Source organism: Melanerpes formicivorus, unplaced genomic scaffold (assembly GCF_026170545.1).
Source record: "Melanerpes formicivorus ecotype bairdi unplaced genomic scaffold, bMelFor1.0.p_v2 SCAF_99, whole genome shotgun sequence".
NCBI lineage: Eukaryota > Metazoa > Chordata > Aves > Piciformes > Picidae > Melanerpes > Melanerpes formicivorus.
Window position 1 is genome coordinate 2,222,291 of NW_027142451.1, and position 19,199 is coordinate 2,241,489.

At 49.4% G+C, this 19,199-nt stretch overlaps 1 protein-coding gene across 6 annotated transcripts in view; it reads left to right on the forward strand.

The window, feature by feature from the left end:
* ABCA4 (ATP binding cassette subfamily A member 4) overlaps window positions 1-19,199 on the forward strand; it is a 119,549-nt gene that overhangs the window by 37,350 nt on the left and 63,000 nt on the right. For 5 of the 6 annotated variants that reach the window (XM_068166229.1, XM_068166232.1, XM_068166231.1 and 2 more), the window contains 8 exons: window positions 881-970; window positions 1,499-1,739; window positions 4,330-4,469; window positions 6,621-6,737; window positions 8,521-8,718; window positions 12,552-12,757; window positions 14,878-15,054; window positions 17,268-17,490. In XM_068166229.1, coding sequence (XP_068022330.1) covers window positions 881-970; window positions 1,499-1,739; window positions 4,330-4,469; window positions 6,621-6,737; window positions 8,521-8,718; window positions 12,552-12,757; window positions 14,878-15,054; window positions 17,268-17,490 — 1,392 coding nt within the window. The remainder of the gene's footprint in view (window positions 1-880; window positions 971-1,498; window positions 1,740-4,329; window positions 4,470-6,620; window positions 6,738-8,520; window positions 8,719-12,551; window positions 12,758-14,877; window positions 15,055-17,267; window positions 17,491-19,199) is intronic. The other variant, XM_068166233.1, reaches the window with a different exon arrangement.

Here is a 19,199-nt window from a genome sequence, read left to right on the forward strand (position 1 = left end):
GGTTGCTTAGCCTGGAGTAGAAGAGGCTCAGGGGTGACCTCATTGCTCTCTACAACTACCTGAAAGGTGGTTGTAGCCAGGAAAGGGGTTGGTCTCTTCTCCCAGGCAGCCAGCACCAGAACAAGAGGACACAGTCTCAGGCTGCACCAGGGGAAGTTCAGGCTGGAGGTGAGGAGAAAGTTCTTCACGGAGACAGTTGTTAGCCACTGGAATGTGCTGCCCAGGGAGGTGGTGGAGTCACCATCCCTGGAGGTGTTCAAGAGGGGATTGGATGTGGCACTTGGTGCCATGGTCTAGTCATGAGGTCTGTGGTGACAGGTTGGACCCGATGATCCTCAAGGTCTCTTCCAACCTTGGTGATTCTGTGTGTGATTCTGTGAAAAGGGCCACTTGCCCAGTCTGCAGGAGCTTGGAGAAGTCATGCTTTGTCAGACCTGACAGGCAGCTAGGATCAGGCTATCTCCAACATCAGGAATCATTGAAGTGTAGTGTGCTACCAGTTATTTGCTTTCATGGCAGATGGGGGGATGCTTCTGCACCACCACCTTTGCTCAGTTCAGAAGTTACTAAGAGTCTGCACATCTCACTGGAAGAGCAGCCTCTCAGCTCCTCAGAAATCCCCATCCCTGCATTCTTCCTGCATTTTTTCCATCTTTAGGCATGGTGGGCTTAGATCAGCAGGGCGAATCACACACTGTGTTTCCAATGGCCTGTGACATGCCAGGAAGAACACTTACACAGGCTGCTGTGTGAGCCTGCACACGGGTGCTGGATTTGTGGCCCCACAAGCCAAGCCATCTGGGTGTCCTTCTCTCACTGTAACAGCTGTTTGCACATAGAAACCGTAAGAGACTCATCTGTATTTCTGATCTATGCACAGCTTCCCACTGTGTTGGACAGGAACTCGCCAGGGGCTGACCTGAGAGCCTGGGGCCGGGTGCTGTCTAACGTCTCCCGAGCAGTGCAAAAAGTAAGTGGTCCAATAACAGATGGCATCACTTCTCTGGGTGGCACAGAGTCCTCTTTTTGCTTAGCTCTCTTTGTAGTTGTTACCTGCGGTATCAGGAAGCAAGCAGACTTGTCTGGGCAGAGTTTATTCCTTAGCAATCCATTCTTCTCTCGTTACAAACCATATGTAAACCTAAGCCTCAGCAGCCGTGAAGCATATTGCTGACTCCAGGAGAGACTTGAGAGAACAGGAACTGCAAATGGTGCCTGTGACCCAGACAGAGATAAAAGGCTGAGGTTTCATAGTTTCATAGTATCAGTCAGGGTTGGAAGGGACCACACGGATCATCTAGTTCCAACCCCCCTGCCATGGGCAGGGACACCCCACACTAGATCAGGCTGGACAGAGCCTCATCCAGCCTGCTCTTAAACACCTCCAGGGATGGGGCCTCTGACTGCATCCATGCTTTACCAGTCTGGCTGCAGCTGCCACCTCACCAGGCACTTGCCTCCTTTGAGGGCTGCCATTAACAGCCTTGTCTTGCCGCAGCTCGTCGGGAAGCCGAGCGTTCAGGACCTGTTGGCAGTTCTGCAGCCACTTGTGCAAGATGGAAGGCCAGAATCCCTGAGCCATTTGGTGAGCTCCCTGTCTGATCTTTTCTGTGGCTACCCAGAAGGAGGAGGATCCAGAGTGCTTTCCTTCAACTGGTATGAAGACAATAACTACAAAGCTTTCCTGGGAATTGACTCAACAAGAAAGCAATCCACTTATGTTTATGATAACACAACCAGTAAGTTTTTCTACCCACTCCTAGAGAGACTCTAGATAGATGAAAGTTATGTTGGAGTGCCACTGCTGCCTTTATAAAGCATTCTTAAGAAATGGATTCTGATAACTTTAGATAGGTGAAATAATTTGTCTTCACACTTGGCTCACAGCTGGAAGCAGAGAAGAGCAGGGGTTGAAAACTGACAGAAGCACACGTTTACTTTCAACATGAAGGCCTAAGTGTTGTCATCATCACCACTGAGACAGTTCCTCTGTCTTCTAATATATGCTTCTGATATCAGGAGGAAATAGCAGCTCCTGAAGAAGGTTCAGGGAGGCACAGGGCTGCGTTCTGCTGGAATTCATTTTCTCCAAGATAATTGCCTTGATGGATGGCCTGGAGTGCAGGGACTTCAAAATGTCTCTTTTGAAGTAATACTCCAATTGACACATGGCAGCTGTCCCCTTTCCTGCACAGAAGCACAGCACAGTAAAGTTCTGGGGTGGCCAGTCACCAGTGGTGTGCCCCAGGGATCAGTGCTGGGCCCTGTGCTCTTTAACATCTTTATTGATGATCTGGAGGAGGGCATTGAGTCCATCAGCAGTAAATTTGCAGATGACACCAAGCTGGGGGCAGGAGTTGATCTGCTGGAGGGTAGAGAGGCTCTGCAGAGGGACCTCGACAGGCTGGACAGATGGGCAGAGTCCAAGGGCAGGAGACTGAACACATCCAAGTGCCAGGTTCTGCACATTGGCCACAACAACCCCATGCAGTGCTACAGGCTGGGGTCAGAGTGGCTGGAGAACAGCCAGGCAGAGAGGGACCTGGGGGTGCTGGTTGATGGTAGGCTGAACATGAGCCAGCAGTGTGCCCAGGCAGCCAAGAGGAACAACGGCATCCTGGCCTGCATGAGGAACAGTGTGGCCAGCAGGAGCAGGGAGGTCATTCTGCCCCTGTGCTCAGCACTGTTTATGCCACACCTTGAGTCCTGTGTCCAGTTCTGGGCCCCTCAGTTTAGGAAGGATGATGAGCTGCTGGAATGAGTCCAGAGAAGGGCAAGAAAGCTGGGGAGAGGCCTTGAGCACAGCCCTGTGAGGAGAGGCTGAGGGAGCTGGGGTTGCTTAGCCTGGAGAGGAGGAGACTCAGGGGTGACCTTATTGTTCTCTACAGCTACCTGAAGGGAGGTTGTAGACAGGCAGAGGTTGTTCTCTTCTCCCAGGCAGCCAGCACCAGTACAAGAGGACACAATCTCAGGCTGTGCCAGGGGAGGTTTAGGCTGGATGTTAGGAAGAAGTTCTACACAGAGGGAGAGATTGGCCATTGGAATGGGCTGCCTGGGGAGGTGGTGGAGTCCCCATCATTGGAGGTGTTCAGGAGGAGATTTGATGGGGTGCTTGGTGCCATGGGTTAGTTGTTTAAGTGGTGTTGGATTGGTTGATGGGTTGGACACGATGATTTTGAAGGTCTCTTCCAACCTGGTTTATTCTATTCTATATTCTATTCTATTCTTCAATCCCACATAGGAAGTATGTCGGGGCACCAGCTTTTGTTGCTTTGGTTTCTTCACTCTCCTTCCTGCTCTAGTCATGGGAGAGAATGCAGAGTTCATCCCATGTTATCTTTTCCACCATTCATTATTTTGTCTCTTGATTATGCCTCCCTTCTGTTCACTCTCCAGTTTTTCTCTGCATTGAGACCACCAGCAAGCGTTTTTCTGCACTAACAGCCATGTTGCAGACAGCAGTACATGTCTGTGTCCCTCCTGCTATGATAGATACCACACTATCACTAAGGTTGGAAGAGACCATGAGGATCATCGAGTCCAACCTGTTACCACAGACCTCATGACTAGACCATGGCACCAAGTGCCACATCCAATCCTCTCTTGAATACCTCCAGGGATGGTTCCATGGTTAAAAGTACAGATGAGTATTACACTTCTAGAGAGATGCCTACCTTTCACTGTGGTGTGGATGCTTGGCTCTGCTTCTCTCCAAACCCTTAGCAGACCTGTAAAAGGCCGGGTACTTCATTTCTTCAGCCAAGGAAGGAAATACTTGGAAGCTATCCAAGCAAACTTAATTACTTCATTGTGTAAGAGTGAGACAGAAAGGTTTGTGTTTAAATGTGTAGTTCCAAATTGTTGTAGGATCCAGCTGTGAAGGGCTCTGGAGTTCCACATGGAAACCTTCTTGGATCTCCAGTCGGCTACTTTATACTGTGTGAGAGTTAACCACTTTGTCACTCAAACCACAATGCAATGGAGCTCAGCCATCAGGAGAAAAGCAATCAGAGCTCACAACTGTCCAGTGAGATCTGAGCTCTCTGGTTCCCTTCCATTTGCAATACCTTACAAACAGCAGCAGCTTTCCACACACTTACCTTTATTTCTGTTTAGTCTTCCAGTTTCCACCGTGTTTACTTTACAGCTCTGCTCTCTGCTTGGCAGTCTTTTCCATCTGTTTAGAGGTTGTGCTCCTGAATTGCTGAATGTGCTTAACCTACACATATGAAACACTGTCCATATTGCCAGAAATAAGCCCTGCAGGACATTAGGTGTGCTAGGATTTGGGTAAGGTCACATAAAGACTGTCTCTCTTTCTGTCTCTAGCACCCTTTTGTAATGCATTGATCCAGAGCTTGGAATCCGATCCTTTAACCAAAATAGCCTGGAGTGCTGTGAAGCCCCTGCTGATGGGAAAAGTTCTCTTTGCTCCTGATTCACCTGCTGTACAGCAAATCCTCAAAAATGTAAGAAGTCCTGAAGTACAAAAATGTGTGTTTCTAAAAGCCTGAATTCTGCCCCTGGACTCAGCACTGCTTAGGCCACACCTTGAGTCCTGTGTCCAGTTCTGGGCCCCTCAGTTTAGGAGGGAGGTTATGCTGCTGGAAGGTGTCCAGAGAAGGGCAACAAAGGTGGGGAGGGGTTTGGAACACAGCCCTGTGAGGAGAGGCTGAGGGAGCTGGGGTTGCTTAGCCTGGAGAAGAGGAGGCTCAGCGGAGACCTTCCTGCTCTCTACAACTCCCTGAAGGGAGGTCGTAGCCAGGTGGGGGTTGTTCTCTTCTCCCAGGCAACCAGCACCAGAACAAGAGGACACAGTCTCAAGCTGTGCCAGGGGAGGGTCAGGCTGTATGTTAGGAAGAAGTTCTTCACAGAAAGAGAGATTGGCCCTTGGGATGTGCTGCCCAGGGAGGTGGTGGAGTCACCATGGCTGGAGGTGTTTAAGAAGAGGCTGTGTCCTCTTGTTCTGGTTAGACTCACTGAGACCTAACACTGCAAGATTCCAAACCAATGCCAACAGCATGCTGAAACCATAACTAATTTGAATTTCATGGAAATAGGATTGAGCCTGGACTCAGGCTGAGTGCCTGGATTTGCATGAAACACATCTGAGCAGTTAAATCGAGGTCACACATGACCTAGGTGACCACATAAGCAGCAATTCGTTTGCTCCCGACACCCGAGTAAAGCACAGGACTGCTGCTTGTACTTCACCCAGGAAATCACAAGATTTACAGCAGCCCAACGTTGCCAATCTTAACTAATATCCTAACTGTGAGATTCAGTCTGTCTTAGCATCACAGAATCAACCAGGTTGGAAAAGCCCTCACAGATCATCAAGTCCAACCTATTACCTAATACCTAACACCTCCTGACTAACTAAACCACAGCTCCAAGTGCCACATCCAAGCCTTTTATGAGCACCTCCAGAGATGGTGACTCCACCACCTCCCTAGGCAGCACATTCCAATGGCAAATCACTCTTCCTCTGGAGAACTTCTTGCTAAGATCAAGCCTAAACTTCCCCCTGCACAGCTTGAGACTGTGTCTTCTTGTTCAGTTGCTGTTTACCTGGGAGAAGAGGCCAACCTCCACCTGGCTACAACCTCCTTCCAGGTAGCTGTAAAGAGGTCTCCCCTGAGCCTTCTTCATTCTTCAACTGCCTCACATTTATTCATCTATCCACATCATCATCTTTCTTTTGAGTTCCTAAGGGAGAGAAATAGTCGGGGGGGAAGGGGGTAGAAGAGGGGGGAAAAATCATTCTACCTAAACCCTTGGTATTTAAAGGGATTGTAATTAACTGGGACTGATGTTCACCTTTCTTTTTTCCCCCCATTGCATATACAACTGAAATTGATCCTCTGTGACCTTGATCCCATTTGATGAATTCTCTTTTGCTGAGGATCATTAACATCTATGCTATCTCTTTGTAAGAGTTCATGAAGTGGTGTGGTGGTTTGAGCCTTAACTGGGGCTTAAAAGCTCTGATGGGGGCAAGGCTGAGAATCCCTCCCCTGTTTCCCCCCCTCCTCTTCCCCAGTAGAGAGAGGGGTGGGAAAAAAGGGAGGGGAGCAAATCCGCCATGAAATAATTTAGGTTTGGCTTGGAAGTAGAGAGGCAAAGCATTTTTCTTTGAACAGTGTCTATGTGTGTGTGTGTGTGAGTGTGCAAAACAATGACAGGAAGAGTTCACAAGGGTCAGGAAGAAGGATGGATGGGAAAAGGAAAAGAAAAATATGAGATACTGAACCAGTCCTTTGCAAAGTGGGGAAGCAGCAAGGAGGACCACGTGGCAGGGGAGCAGCAAGCCAGCAGCAACTCTCTTTGGTCCCCACAAAGCAGAAGGAAGAGAGAGAGCAGTGGCTGCAACGTCCTCCCTTTTATACCCCTGCTGGACAACGGCGGGGAGGGAGGGAGGGAAGTGGAACAGACCAGTTTCCCAGGGGGGAAAACACCCTCCAGGGAGGGCAAAAACTCTCACAAGCCCTCCCCTCCCCTGCCGTTTTCAGCCCACCACAAGGGTGAAGGTAAAACCGATGACGTTTGTAACGCCACTGAGTGGCTGCCTCATAAATTCTTAGCCATCTAACGCTCCTTTCCCCTCTTCTATTCCTCAGGCAAACTCCACTTTTGAGGAACTTGAGCGCCTCAGAGTGTTGACCAAAGCTTGGGAAGAATTAGGACCTCAGCTGTGGTACTTCTTCCAAAACAGCCTGCAGATGAACATGATCCGTGTACGGACCTCGGCAGGGCTCCTCAGCAAGAGCAGCCTTTCACCAGCCTCTGCTTTGAAGGGAGAAGAGAATTAACTTGCAGTGTTTGGCTGGAAGCACAGCCTTGGCAGCAAGGAATTTGCAGTCTTTAAGGCTGTTGGATTGGTCACTGGGCTTACTTTGAACACCAGTCCTAGATATATTACCTCATCCCTGGGACAAAACCTCAGATCTGGACACTCTCTAGGATCTGACAAACAGCTTCTTAGTAAAGGCAGCAATCACAGCTTTCCTCTCTCCACAAAATGCCTTTCAAGAGCAGACAATTCTATATTATCAATTTAATTATTATTGGGCTCTGTACAGGCAAAGAACACAGCAGGGCCATGGGTTTGATAGGCCCAGATAATTCCTTGTATCCACGTCCTTTACAACTGACTGTGATCAGCTGCAAGTAATGTCTGTAGTTAAAGTTTATAAAGCAGTTCATGCTAGGGAAAATACTGGGGGGTTTCTGCTCTGTTCTGTAACAGATTAGACATCTATCACATTTATTCTCTTGCTTATATGGAAACAATGCAATAAATAGTCAAGGAGGGATTTCTTTTCACCCGCTCTTCAGGTCCCACCTCTGGTTCAGCTGTGTAATTACCCATTGATACAATCAAATCCTGAGCATATCTTAGGGCAACTGAAGAGCATCCTTGCAGTGAAGTTGTCAAGCTGTCAGCCCCTGGCTTGGACAGCAGCACTCTGAGCTGGGTTAGGAACTGGCTGGAGGGCTGAGCCCAGAGAGTGGTGGTGAATGGTGCCACAGCCAGCTGGGAGCCAGGCACTAGTGGTGTCCCCCAGGGATCAGTGCTGGGCCCCATCCTGTTCAATATCTTTGTTGATGATCTGGATGAGGGCATTGAGTCTATCAGCAGTAAGTTTGCAGATGACACCACACTGGGGGCAGGATTTGATCTGATAGAGGGTGGGAGAGCTCTGCAGAGGACCTTGACAGGCTGGACAGATGGGCAGAGTCCAAGGGTATGAGATTGAACACATTCAAGTGCCAGGTTCTACACTACGGCCACAACAACCCCATGCAGTGCTACAGGCTGGGGTCAGAGTGGCTGGAGAGCAGCCAGGCAGAGAGGGACCTGGGGGTACTGATGAACAGCTGGCTGAACATGAGCCTGCAGTGTGCCCAGGTGGCCAAGAAGGAACAGTGTGGCCAGCAGGAGCAGGGAGGTCATTCTGCCCCTGTACACTGCACTGGTTAGGCCACACCTTGAGTCCTGTGTCCAGTTCTGGGCCCCTCAGTTTAAGAAGGACATTGAGACACTTGAACCTGTCCAGAGAAGGGCAACAAAGTTGGTGAGGGGTCTGGAGCACAGCCCTATGAGGAGAGGCTGAGGGAGCTGGAGTTGCTTAGCCTGGAGAAGAGGAGGCTCAGGGGAGATCATCTTGCTCTCTACAACCACCTGAAGGGAGATTGTAGCCAGGTGGGGATTGGCCTCATCTCCCAGAAAACCAGCATCAGAAGGAGAGAACACAGTCTCAGGCTGCACCAGAGGAGGTTTAGGCTGGATGTTAGGAAGAAATTCTTCATAGGGAGAGTGATTTGTTATTGGAATGTGCTGCCCAGGGAGGTGGTGGAGTCACCATCCCTGGAGATGTTTAGGAGGAGACCTGATGGGTGCTTGGTGCCATGGTTGAGTTGATCAGATGGTGTTGGGTGATGGGTTAGACTTGATGATCTCTGAGGTCTCTTCCATCCTGGTTAATGCTATTCTATTCTCTTTTATCCTATTCTTAGGACTCTCTGAAGCACCCTACAGTGAGGAATTTCTTGAACAGCCAGCTGGGTGCTGAAGGCTTAACTGCTGAACACATAATCAACTTCCTCCACAATGGGCCTGCAGGAAGTCGTGAGAAGGGAATGGCAGACTTCGACTGGCGGAATGTCTTCAGAGCTGCAGACCAAGCTCTGCGTTTGCTCAGCCAGTACCTGGAGGTAAGCTTCAGCCCTCCTCCTGCTGGGAATACTTGTAGCAGGTTGGGAAGTACCTGGGATCTGTGCCAACAGACAATAAGGTTATATTCAGAAGACTTCTTCATTTGTTCCCATTTTAACCTCAGCCCTGAAAGCATGCTTTTAAATAAGGCAGTGTTGTGAGGGCATGGCTGCTTATTGTTGTGGGGGAAAAAAACAGACCCTTCAGATTCATGATCCCCAAAGACTCCATTTGAAATGTTGGTGGAATGTCTGGACACACTTTGCTGCCAAGAGGTAGGAAGTGATTAAAAAATCTCAATGGGCTTTTCTCTGTAAGTACTAATTACTGGCAGGCCACTAATTTCAGCAAGAGCAGGACCAGAGAAGCTAAGTCAGTCCTCCTTCAAGTTCTTAAACCCCTGATCAAATTGTCATTGAACCCAGGATGGGGAGTTTCTGCTGGTTCTGTAGCCCCTTCAAGCTGCACCAGGGGAAGTTTAGGCTGGAGGTGAGGAGAAAATTCTTCACAGAGAGAGCTGCTATCCATTGGAATGTGCTGCCCAGGGAGGTGGTGGAGTCTCCATCCCTGGAGGTGTTCAGGAGGGGATTGGATGTGGCACTTGGTGCCATGGTCTAGTAGCCATGAGGTGTTGGGTGACAGGTTGGACTTGATGATCCTTGAGGTCTTTTCCAACCTTGTTGATTCTATGATTCTGACAAGATGCCTGGAAGATGTACCACTCTCCTCTAGGGTGTTGTGGTTCAAGTGGGCTCTCTGAGGCTTTTTGAGACCCACAACGTAGAAGATGAGCTGGAGTCACTGTATAGATTAAAAAAAATACTAAAAGTGTAGATTAAAATCTCAAGGCATTGTGAAAGGAGTTTGGGAGATACTTTGAGTAAGGAGTTACTTTCCTATGGGCAACCAAACTTACTGATGAATTAGTCAGACTCAGTCTGAATCCAGTGCAAAAAAGTTTTGTGGGTTGGGTTTGCTTTGCTTTGGTTTGGCTTGATAGTAGGATGAACACGAGCCAGCAGTGTACCCAGATGGCCAAGAAGGCCAATGGCATCCTGGCCTGTATCAGGAACAATGTGGCCAGCAGGAGCAGGGAAGTCATTGTGCCCTGTAGTCAGCACTGGTTAGGCCACACCTTGAGTCCTGTGTCCAGTTCTGGACCCTCAGTTTAGGAAGGAGGTTGAGTTGTTAGAAGGTGTCCAGAGAAGGGCAACAAAGCTGGAGAGGGGTCTGGAGCACAGCCCTGTGAGGAGAGGCTGAGGGAGCTGGGGTTGCTTAGCCTGGAGAAGAGAAGGCTCAGGGGAGACCTTCTTGCTCTCTACAACTCCCTGAAGGGAGAGGTTGTAGCCAGGTGGGGGTTGGTCTCTTCTCCCAGGCAGCCAGCACCAGAACAAGAGGACACAGTCTCAAGCTGTGCCAGGGTAAGTTTAGGCTGGATGTGAAGAGAAAGTTCTTCATGGAGAGAGTCATTTGCCATTGGAATGTGCTGCCCAGGGAGGTGGTGGAGTCACCATCCCTGGAGGTGTTTAGGAAGAGCCTGGATGGGGTGCTTGGTGCCATGGTTTAGTTGATTAGATGGTGTTGGGTGATATGTTGGACTCGATGATCTCAAAGGTCTCTGGTTCATTCTATTCTAACTGCTGCATCCATTCCTTCCCACACCAGGAGGTTTCTGTGTGTGTAACTGGGTCTGAGATGGAGTGGGTTGCTCAATTAGATGGAAGAAATGCCAACTCTTCTCTGTAAGCTCATGTGCCCAGGAGCCTGCAGTGCTGCACATTAACTGTGAGAGTTTAAAAACCTGTTTCTGTTGGCAGTAACATTAACACAGCAGCTGCCATGTGAGAGTCAAGGTCTTCATAGAGATCAGCTGTGTCTCATAAGCACACCTGAAGAGAAAGCAAACAGTGAATGGGTAAATAACCTAAGCCTCAAGCTCTCAGTGAACATTTAAACTGGTAGGCAACTGAACATTTATTTCTCCTTGTTCCGATTCCTCCTCCGGACCGAGGCAGAAACTGTGAGTTTGTGAGGAAACAATGAGGGCAGGGCCGGAACAATCGCAGTATCAGGGCAGTTGTGTACCCCGCAATAGTTCTTTGTGTCCTGAAGTGTTCCTTGTAGCTATCTCATTCTGTTAAGTTCGCTGTTTACACTTCGTTAGCATTTTAGAACCTTTTCAGGCAGCCTCAAGCACAATGGGAACAAAGAGCTCCCTTCCAGGGACACCCCAGTCCTTACCACAGCCGGCAATGAGGAGAGGTGTGCTGCCAGCCACAACCTTTGGAGGCTGGTGCAGGTGAAAAGCTCACACATTGTGCAGTGGCCGCTCATCCTCACTACCTCAAGAGTTTCCTGGCCTTCTCTTTAGAATAGACTAGGCTAGGCTAGGCTAGGCCAGACTAGACTAGAATAAACCAAGTTGGAAGAGACCTTCAAGATCATTGTGTCCAACCCAGCAACCAATCCAACACCACCTAAACAACTAACCCATGGCATCAAGCACCCCATCAAGTCTCCTCCTGAACATCTCCAATGATGGGGACTCCACCACCTCCCCAGGCAGCCCATTCCAATGGGCAATCACTCTCTCTGTGTAGAACTTCTTCCTAACACCCAGCCTAAACCTCCCCTGGCACAGCCTGAGATTGTGTCCTCTTGTTCTGGTGCTGGCTGCCTGGGAGAAGAGAACAACCTCTGCCTGTCTACAACCTCCCTTCAGGGAGTTGTACAGAGCAATAAGGTCACCCCTGAGCCTCCTCTTCTCCAGGCTAAGCAACCCCAGCTCCCTCAGCCTCTCCTCATAGGGCTGTGTTCCAAACCCCTCCCCCACCTTTGTTGCCCTTCTCTAGACAACTTCCAGCAGCATAACCTCCTTCCTAAACTGAGGGGCCCAGAACTGGACACAGGATTCGAGGTGTGGCCTAACCAGTGCAGTGTACAGGGGCAGAATGACCTCCCTGCTCCTGCTGGCCACACTGTTCCTGACGCGGGCCAGGATGCCATTGGCCTTCTTGGCTGCCTGGGCACACTGCAGGCTCCTGTTCAGCCTACCATCAACCAGCACCCCCAGGTCCCTCTCTGCCTGGCCACTCTCCAGCCACTCTGACCCCAGCCTGTAGCACTGGATATTTCTTGAGCTTGGAGGAGACCGTCATTAAGCACCAGGAATAAGCTGCTGTCAGGACTGTTCCATCCACTCACACTGACCACAGCAATGCTAAATCTGTTTACAGTTCTTCTCAGGGAGAATGATGTTTCTGAGCTTGCCTTGATACTGCTGTGTGTTTTCAGTTTGCCATGACAATTAGTCTAAGATGAGGAAGCTTTCAGGAAGGATAAGAAGGTCATTTTTTTCATAGAATCAACAAGGTTGGAAAAGGCCTCAAAGATCATCAAGTCCAACCTGTCACCCAACACCTCATGACTATTAAACCCTGGCACCGACTGCCACATCCAATCTCCCGTTGAACACCTTCAGGGATGGTGACTCCACCACCTCCCTGGGCAGCACATTCCAATGCCTAACATATCTCTCGGTGAAGAACTTTCTCCTCACCTCCAGCCTAATCTTCCCCTGGCACAGCTTGAGACTGTGTCCTCTTGTTCTGGTACTGGTTGCCTGGGAGGAGAGACCAACCCCTGCCTGGCTACAACCTCCCTTCAGGCAGTTGTTATTAATTTTCAGCCTAAGCTCTTAAAGCTGAAAACAGCAACTATTTCAAATGAAGCTGCTTCCCTTTGGTGTTTGCACCCAGTGATGTTTTTGCCCCAGTGGGTGCCTCTTGCTAGTTTGTCCCCATGAAATGTTTCCCTTTTTGCTTATTTGTAGTGCTTGAACTTGAATAAATTCGAAGGGTATCTCGATGAAGCTCAGCTGACTCACCAAGCCCTTCATCTGCTGGAGGAAAACAAGTTTTGGGCTGGTGTGGTTTTTCCAGACATAGAGCCCACAACCAGCAGCCTTCCACCACATGTGACATACAAGATCCGGATGGACATCGATGCAGTGGAGAAAACAAACAAAATCAAAGACAGGTGAGCGATGGTTCTTCCTCACTTCTGGCCTCTCAGGTTGGACTCGATGGTCTTTGAGGTCTCTTCCAACCTTAGTGATACTGAACTAATACTGAAGGGGAAGTTTAGGCTCGAGGTGAGGAGAAAGTTCCTCACTGAGAGAGTTGTTCACCATTGGAATGGGCTGCCCAGGGAGGTGGTGGAGTCACCATCCCTGGAGGTGTCTCTTCCAACCTTGGTGATACTGTATGATATTGTCTGTGATACTGTGTTTATTTGGGGGGGGGAACCACATGGCTCAGTTGGTAGAGCATAAGACTCCTACTTGCGAGGTCGTGGGTTCAAGCCTGCAGCAGTGTCTTCCTTTTTTGATGTGCAGATGTGGCTCATTTGGTAGTGCATAAGACCCTCAATGGGAAGGTCGTGAGTTCAAGCCTGCAGTGGGCAGTAGTGTCCTCCCTGCTCTAGTCATGAGGTCTGTGGTGACAGGTTGGATTCGATGATCTTTAAGGTCTCTTCCAACCTTAGTGATACTGAACTACTGAACTAATACTGAACTCTCATCCTATGAATGTGAGAGACATAAGGATATTAAGACCTGTGTTTGTGATGGTTTAAGCCTTAACTGGGAGTTAAGAGCTCAGATGGGGGCAAGGCTGAGAACCTCTCCCCCCCAACAGAGAGGGGGGAAAGGGAAATAAAAGGAAAGGAGCAAATCCACCAAATAGTAATTTGGAGTCAGCTTGGGAGTAGAGAGGTAAAGAGTTGTCTTTAAACAGTATATATATATATAGCAATACCAGGTAAGGTTCACAAGGACAAGGAACAAGGATGGGTGGGAGGGGGACAAAGAGGAAGAATACAAAACCAGTCTCTCTCTGAAGAGGCACAGAGGCAGCAGGGAGAAGGATCAGGCCCAACCATGTGGCAGAGGAGCAGGAGGACAGCTACAGTAGCTCTCATCCAGGAGAGGCAGGAGCCAAAAGGAGGCCTAATGACTGCAATGTCCTGCTTTTTACACCCTAGCTGGGCAGGGAGCGGGGAGTGGAACAGATTCCATTTCCCAGGGGGGAAAACGCCCTGTAGGGAGGGCAAAGCAGCCGCAAGCCCTCCCCCCTGCTTTGTTTCTTTTCAGCATGGGCATTAACCCACCCCAGTGTTGCAGACATTGTGACAGGTTTAGGCTATGCCTTTAAAGCTAGCTGTAGGTTTTATTCAGGCAGGAGAGTGAACAAGTACAAACAACTCCACAGTTGGGTGTAAGAGGAAAAACAAGAGATTATTCCAAACCAGTTTCCTTGGTCAGATGAGGGGGATGCATTTTTCTACCAATCTCACACTCCACTTTCATTCCATCTTTCTCTGCTGGTGTCTCTGCTTCGCTGGAGAGACCCTCCCTTATCAGCAAGCTTTGAGATAAGCAATACTGCCTTCCTAACAATGCTTTTGAGCTAACTAAAAATCTCTCTAACATTCTCTTTTTCCCTTCCCCTCCCTTCCCCAAACCTCTCCTCTCCTCATTAACCAGAGGAAAAAGGGGAGGGAGAGGTTGGGGGGAGCGAGGCAGTGTCCTCCTGTGCAAGGAGGATTTCTGTGCTGTTTTCTCTCAGTAAATACCTGTATGGTATTGTACATGCTGTATATTTGTACATATTCAATGCATTCCGTTGTAGCTTTGTAATTACAGCTTCCATTTGCTGCCCTGACTGAGCTTAGCCGAGTTTTTGTTAATGTGGGTGGGTTAAACCATCACATACATGCATGACAATCAGCTTCACTCTCCAGTAGTTCATGTGCAGTGTGCCTCAGAATCCATCTCCAGTTATCAGATGCTGACACAAGTGGTATCTCTCCTGCTGACAGCTAGGCCAAGCAGTGGGTAGGTGCATGGATACATGGCAAAGGGAATAGCTGTGCTCAGAATCCTGCTCAAGTCCCTAGGTGACTTCATCACTAGGAGAGGCAGACAAAGGACATCCTACGTGGATTGTGACTCAGCTTTCCTCCACCTGAGCAGCAGAACCTCTCTGCTGTTCTTCCTCAAGTCCCATTCACTTAAAGGGATAGTAGAAATGTCTCCCCTGACCATTCCCTAAAGCCACTCCATACCCAAATGATGTTCATGTGGGTTTTCTTTTCAGGTACTGGGATCCTGGTCCAAGAGCTGATCCCGTGGATGATTTACGTTATATCTGGGGAGGCTTTGCATATCTCCAAGACATGATTGAGCATGGGATCATAAAGACTCAGACCAGCACTGAAGTCCCAATGGGAATTTATCTGCAGCAAATGCCATATCCATGTTTTGTGGATGATGTGTGAGTAAAAGAAGTTTGTCTTAATTCTCATGAATACTTGGGTTGCTGACTGCTTTAAGACTCTCAGGCACCTAAATTTACTCTAGCCTAGGGTTTTTGTGCAAGATCAGGGGCTGAGACATAACCCAGACTTCAGAAGCCATCTTTGCCAAGATTCTACCCCTAATCCTGATCCTTGCAACCAGGCCTTGGTTGCAATCAGTGTCCAGCCCTAAAATGAACACAAGACACTGCCTCCTTAAGTGCCAGCCCTGTTCTTCTAGTGTTGTATATCACAATTTAAAGAAAGAGTCTGTTTTGCCTTACTTTTCCAGGCAATGATAATAACCTGACCTATACCTTCACACTGATTGCAGACAACAATTCATTGTCAGCAGGGCACCTCAGCTGTAGTGCTTTGATCCCTAACAATGTCAACCCTAGAACTACTCCAGTAATTACTAAGGACCCATAAAAACTGTGGTCTTTTAAAAAATTTATCCAACTAAAACTAAGCCTTGTGCTGGAAGGTGTCCAGAGAAGGGCAACAAAGCTGGGGAGGGGTCTGGAGCACAGCCCTGTGAGGAGAGGCTGAGGGAGCTGGGGTTGCTTAGCCTGGAGAAATGGAGGCTCAAGGCAGGCCTCATTGCTGTCTACAACTACCTGAAGGGAGGTTGTAGCCAGGTGGGGATTGGTCTCTTCTCCCAGGCAACCAGCACCAGAACAAGAGGACACAGTGTCAAGCTGTGCCAGGGGAGGTTTAGGCTGAATGTTAGGATGAAATTCTTCCCAGAAAGAGAGATTGGCCACTGGAATGTGCTGCCCAGGGAGGTGATGGAATCACCATCACTGGAGGTGTTCAAGAGAAGCCTGGATGAGGCACTCGGTGCCATGGTTGAGTTGATCAGATGGTGTTGGGTGATAGGTTGGACTCGGTGATCTCAAAGGTCTTTTCTAACCTGGTTAATGCTATTCTAAAAAGAGTGCTCTGGGTTGGAAGGTACCTCCAAAGCTCATCCAGTCCAACCCCCCTGCAGGCAGCATGGACATCCTCAACTAGATCAGGCTGCCCAGAGCCCTGTCCAGCTTCACCTTGAATATCTCCAGGGATGGGGCCCCAACCCTGGGCAACCTGTTCCAGTGTTCCACCACCCTCATGGTGCAGAACCTGTTCCTAACATCCAATCTCAATCTGCTCTGCTCTGGTTTGAAGCCATTGCCCCTGGTCCTGTCCCTGCAGGCCTTTGCAAACAGTCTCTCTGCAGCCTTCTTGTAGCCCCCTTCCAGGTACTGGAAGGTTGCTATTAGGTCTCCCCAGAGCCTTCCCATCTCCAGGCTGAACACCTCCAGCTCCCTCAGCCTGTCCCCAGAGCAGAGCTGCTCCAACCCCCTGATCATTTTCATGGCCCTCCTCTGGACCCTCTCTGTCAGGTCCATGTCCTTCCTGTGTTAAGGGCTCCAGAGCTGTACAGAGCACACCAGGTGAGGTCTCAGCATAGCAGAGCAGAGGGGCAGGATCCCCTCTCTTCATCTCTGGCCATGCTGCTTTGGATGCAGCCCAGGCTGCCATTTCATCCCCAAAAAAGCTCTGTCTCATCCTGACATCACACCTGGGGCAGTGCTCCACCCAGGAGCATCTGGCAGGACTGAGCAGCCTTACAGTCTGAGGGGAAGTACAGAGAAAGGGAGCAGCACGTTCATCACAGCAGCTGGTCCCTGCACTGCTGGTTTGGAAGTGGTACTGTGTGGGACATTCCCCCAGCTCATGGCTTGGATGAAAATCAGAAGCCTTGGTGGCAGCACCTGAAGCTTTTAGTACTTCATTTACTTAGTTCTTTTGCCAGTGACTCTTGGGAGCATGAAAGCATAGTTGATGCTCTGAGACTGTTAAAATCAGCATGTGTCTTAAAATGCTCCTTCTGCATCACTGCATTATGGCAGTTCCTGGTGATGAGAGATGCATTTTCATGAGCCATCTTGGATGACCCTTAGAATCTCTCTTCAAAATAGAAATCACATTTATCTGCTTGAGGAGAGTGCAGCAACTGTTGGTTCATTAACATTTGTCTTGCTTGTGAAGTTCACTAGCAACATGTTGTTGATGTTTGGATGGAGAATGTTCAGTTCCATGTGTAATAGATGTGTTCTTCCCCACCCTTTTCATCCTTGCTTTTCATCTCAGCATTTCTCTGTTTCACCTGAATCTAATAATTTCTTCCTTCTTGCTTTGGCAGCTTCATGATCACTTTAAATCGCTCCTTTCCCATCTTCATGGTGCTTGCCTGGGTGTATTCGGTCTCCATGGTTGTGAAGAGCATAGTGCTGGAGAAGGAAATGCGCCTGAAAGAGGCCATGAAGAACAGGGGGATAACTAATGGGGTGATTTGGTGCTCTTGGTTCCTAGACAGCTTCATCATGATGGCTGTGAGCACGTTCCTCCTCACAGCGCTGGTTATGGTAAGGATTGCTAGCCCCAAAGTCACTCCTGATAGCTTCAATGTTTGGTTATATAAACCCTAAGCACTTGGATAAGGAGGAATGCCCTTACATCTTTTCTGATGGGGGGCACTGCTGGTGGTATAAATGCACAGTAGGAGTGGAGGGGGGCTGGGCCTGGCTGTGGGCCAAATGCCCACGGACGCTGCTCTCACTCCCCTTGTAAGATCGACAGGGCAGAGGGGAAAATCCACAATAGGCCTGGAATAAGCTAGAAGCAATCTAATAATGCAAAGCCAAGGCAAAGAGAGTGTTATCACAGTATCACTGAGGTTGGAAGAGACCTCGAGGATCATCGAGTCCTACCTGTCACCACAGACCTCATGACTAGACCATGGCACCAAGTGCCACATCCAATCCCCTCTTGAACACTCCAGGGATGGTGACTCCACCACCTCCCTGGGCAGCACATTCCAATGGCAAAAGACTCTCTCAGTGAAGAACTTTCTCCTCACCTTCAGCCTAAACTTCCCCTGGCGCAGCCTGAGACTGTGTCCTCTTGTTCTGGTGCTGGTTGCTACCCTGTAGCTCTGCATGGGGTTGCTGTGGCCAAAGTGCAGCACCTGGCACTTGGGACTTGTTGAATGCCATCCCATTGGACTCCACCCATTTGTCCAGTCGGTCGAGGTCCCTCTGCAGAGCCCTTCTGCCTTCTAACTGACCAACATCTGCTCCTAACTTGGTGTCATCTGCAAGTTTTCTGATGACTGACTCAATCCCCTCATCCAGATCATCAACGAAGATATTAAAGAGCACAGGGCCCAGCACTGATCCCTGGGGCACACCACTGGTGCCTGGCTGCTAGCTGGATGTGGCACCATTCACCACCACTCTCTGGGCTCAGCCTCCAGCCAGTTCCTAACCCAGCTCAGAGTGCTGTTGTCCAAGCCATGAGCTGACAGCTTAGCCAGCAGTTTGCTGTGGGGGACAGTGTCAAAGACCTTGCTGAAGTCCAGGTAGACCACATCCACAGGCCTAGTCCCCATCAGCAGACAGGGTTTGGGTCACTCCCAGGAAGCAGGGCTCTGCTTGTAGTGGTTGCTGCGGAGGACAAATGCCATGGACAAAGATCCTACACTTCCTTCTTTCACTTAGCTTATATATCTGAGCTGATGTCATGTGGCATGGAATACCCCTTTGGTCAGTGTGGGTCAGCTGTCCTGGTTGTGTCTCCTCCCAAGATCTTGCCCCTCCTCAGCATACTCTTGGGGCAGGGCAATGTTGGCAAAGCACAGCTCGGGTGCTCATTCAGCAGTAGCAAAAGCACTGCTGTGTTATCCACGCCCAGCTACAGCCCTGCAGAGATGCTCTGAGGAGAATTAACTCCAGCTCAGCCAAACCCAGTATGAGGAGTTCAATCCACTCCATCTGTGAGCCTCTGCTGATGAGCTGTTCTAGTTCCTTGTGGTTGTGTCACAGCTTGGGGGGACAGAGAAAGCCTGCTATTTTGGCTGCACTCATTTAATTGACACAGTCTCAAGCTACACCAGGGGAAGTTTAGGCTCGAGGTAAGGAGAAAGTTCGTCACTGAGAGAGTCATTCGCCATTGGAATGTGCTGCCCAGGGAGGTGGTGGAGTCACTGTCCCTGGAGGTGTTCAAGAGGGGATTGGATGTGGCACTTGGTGCCATGATTTAGTCATGAGGTTTGGGTGACAGGTTGGATTTGATG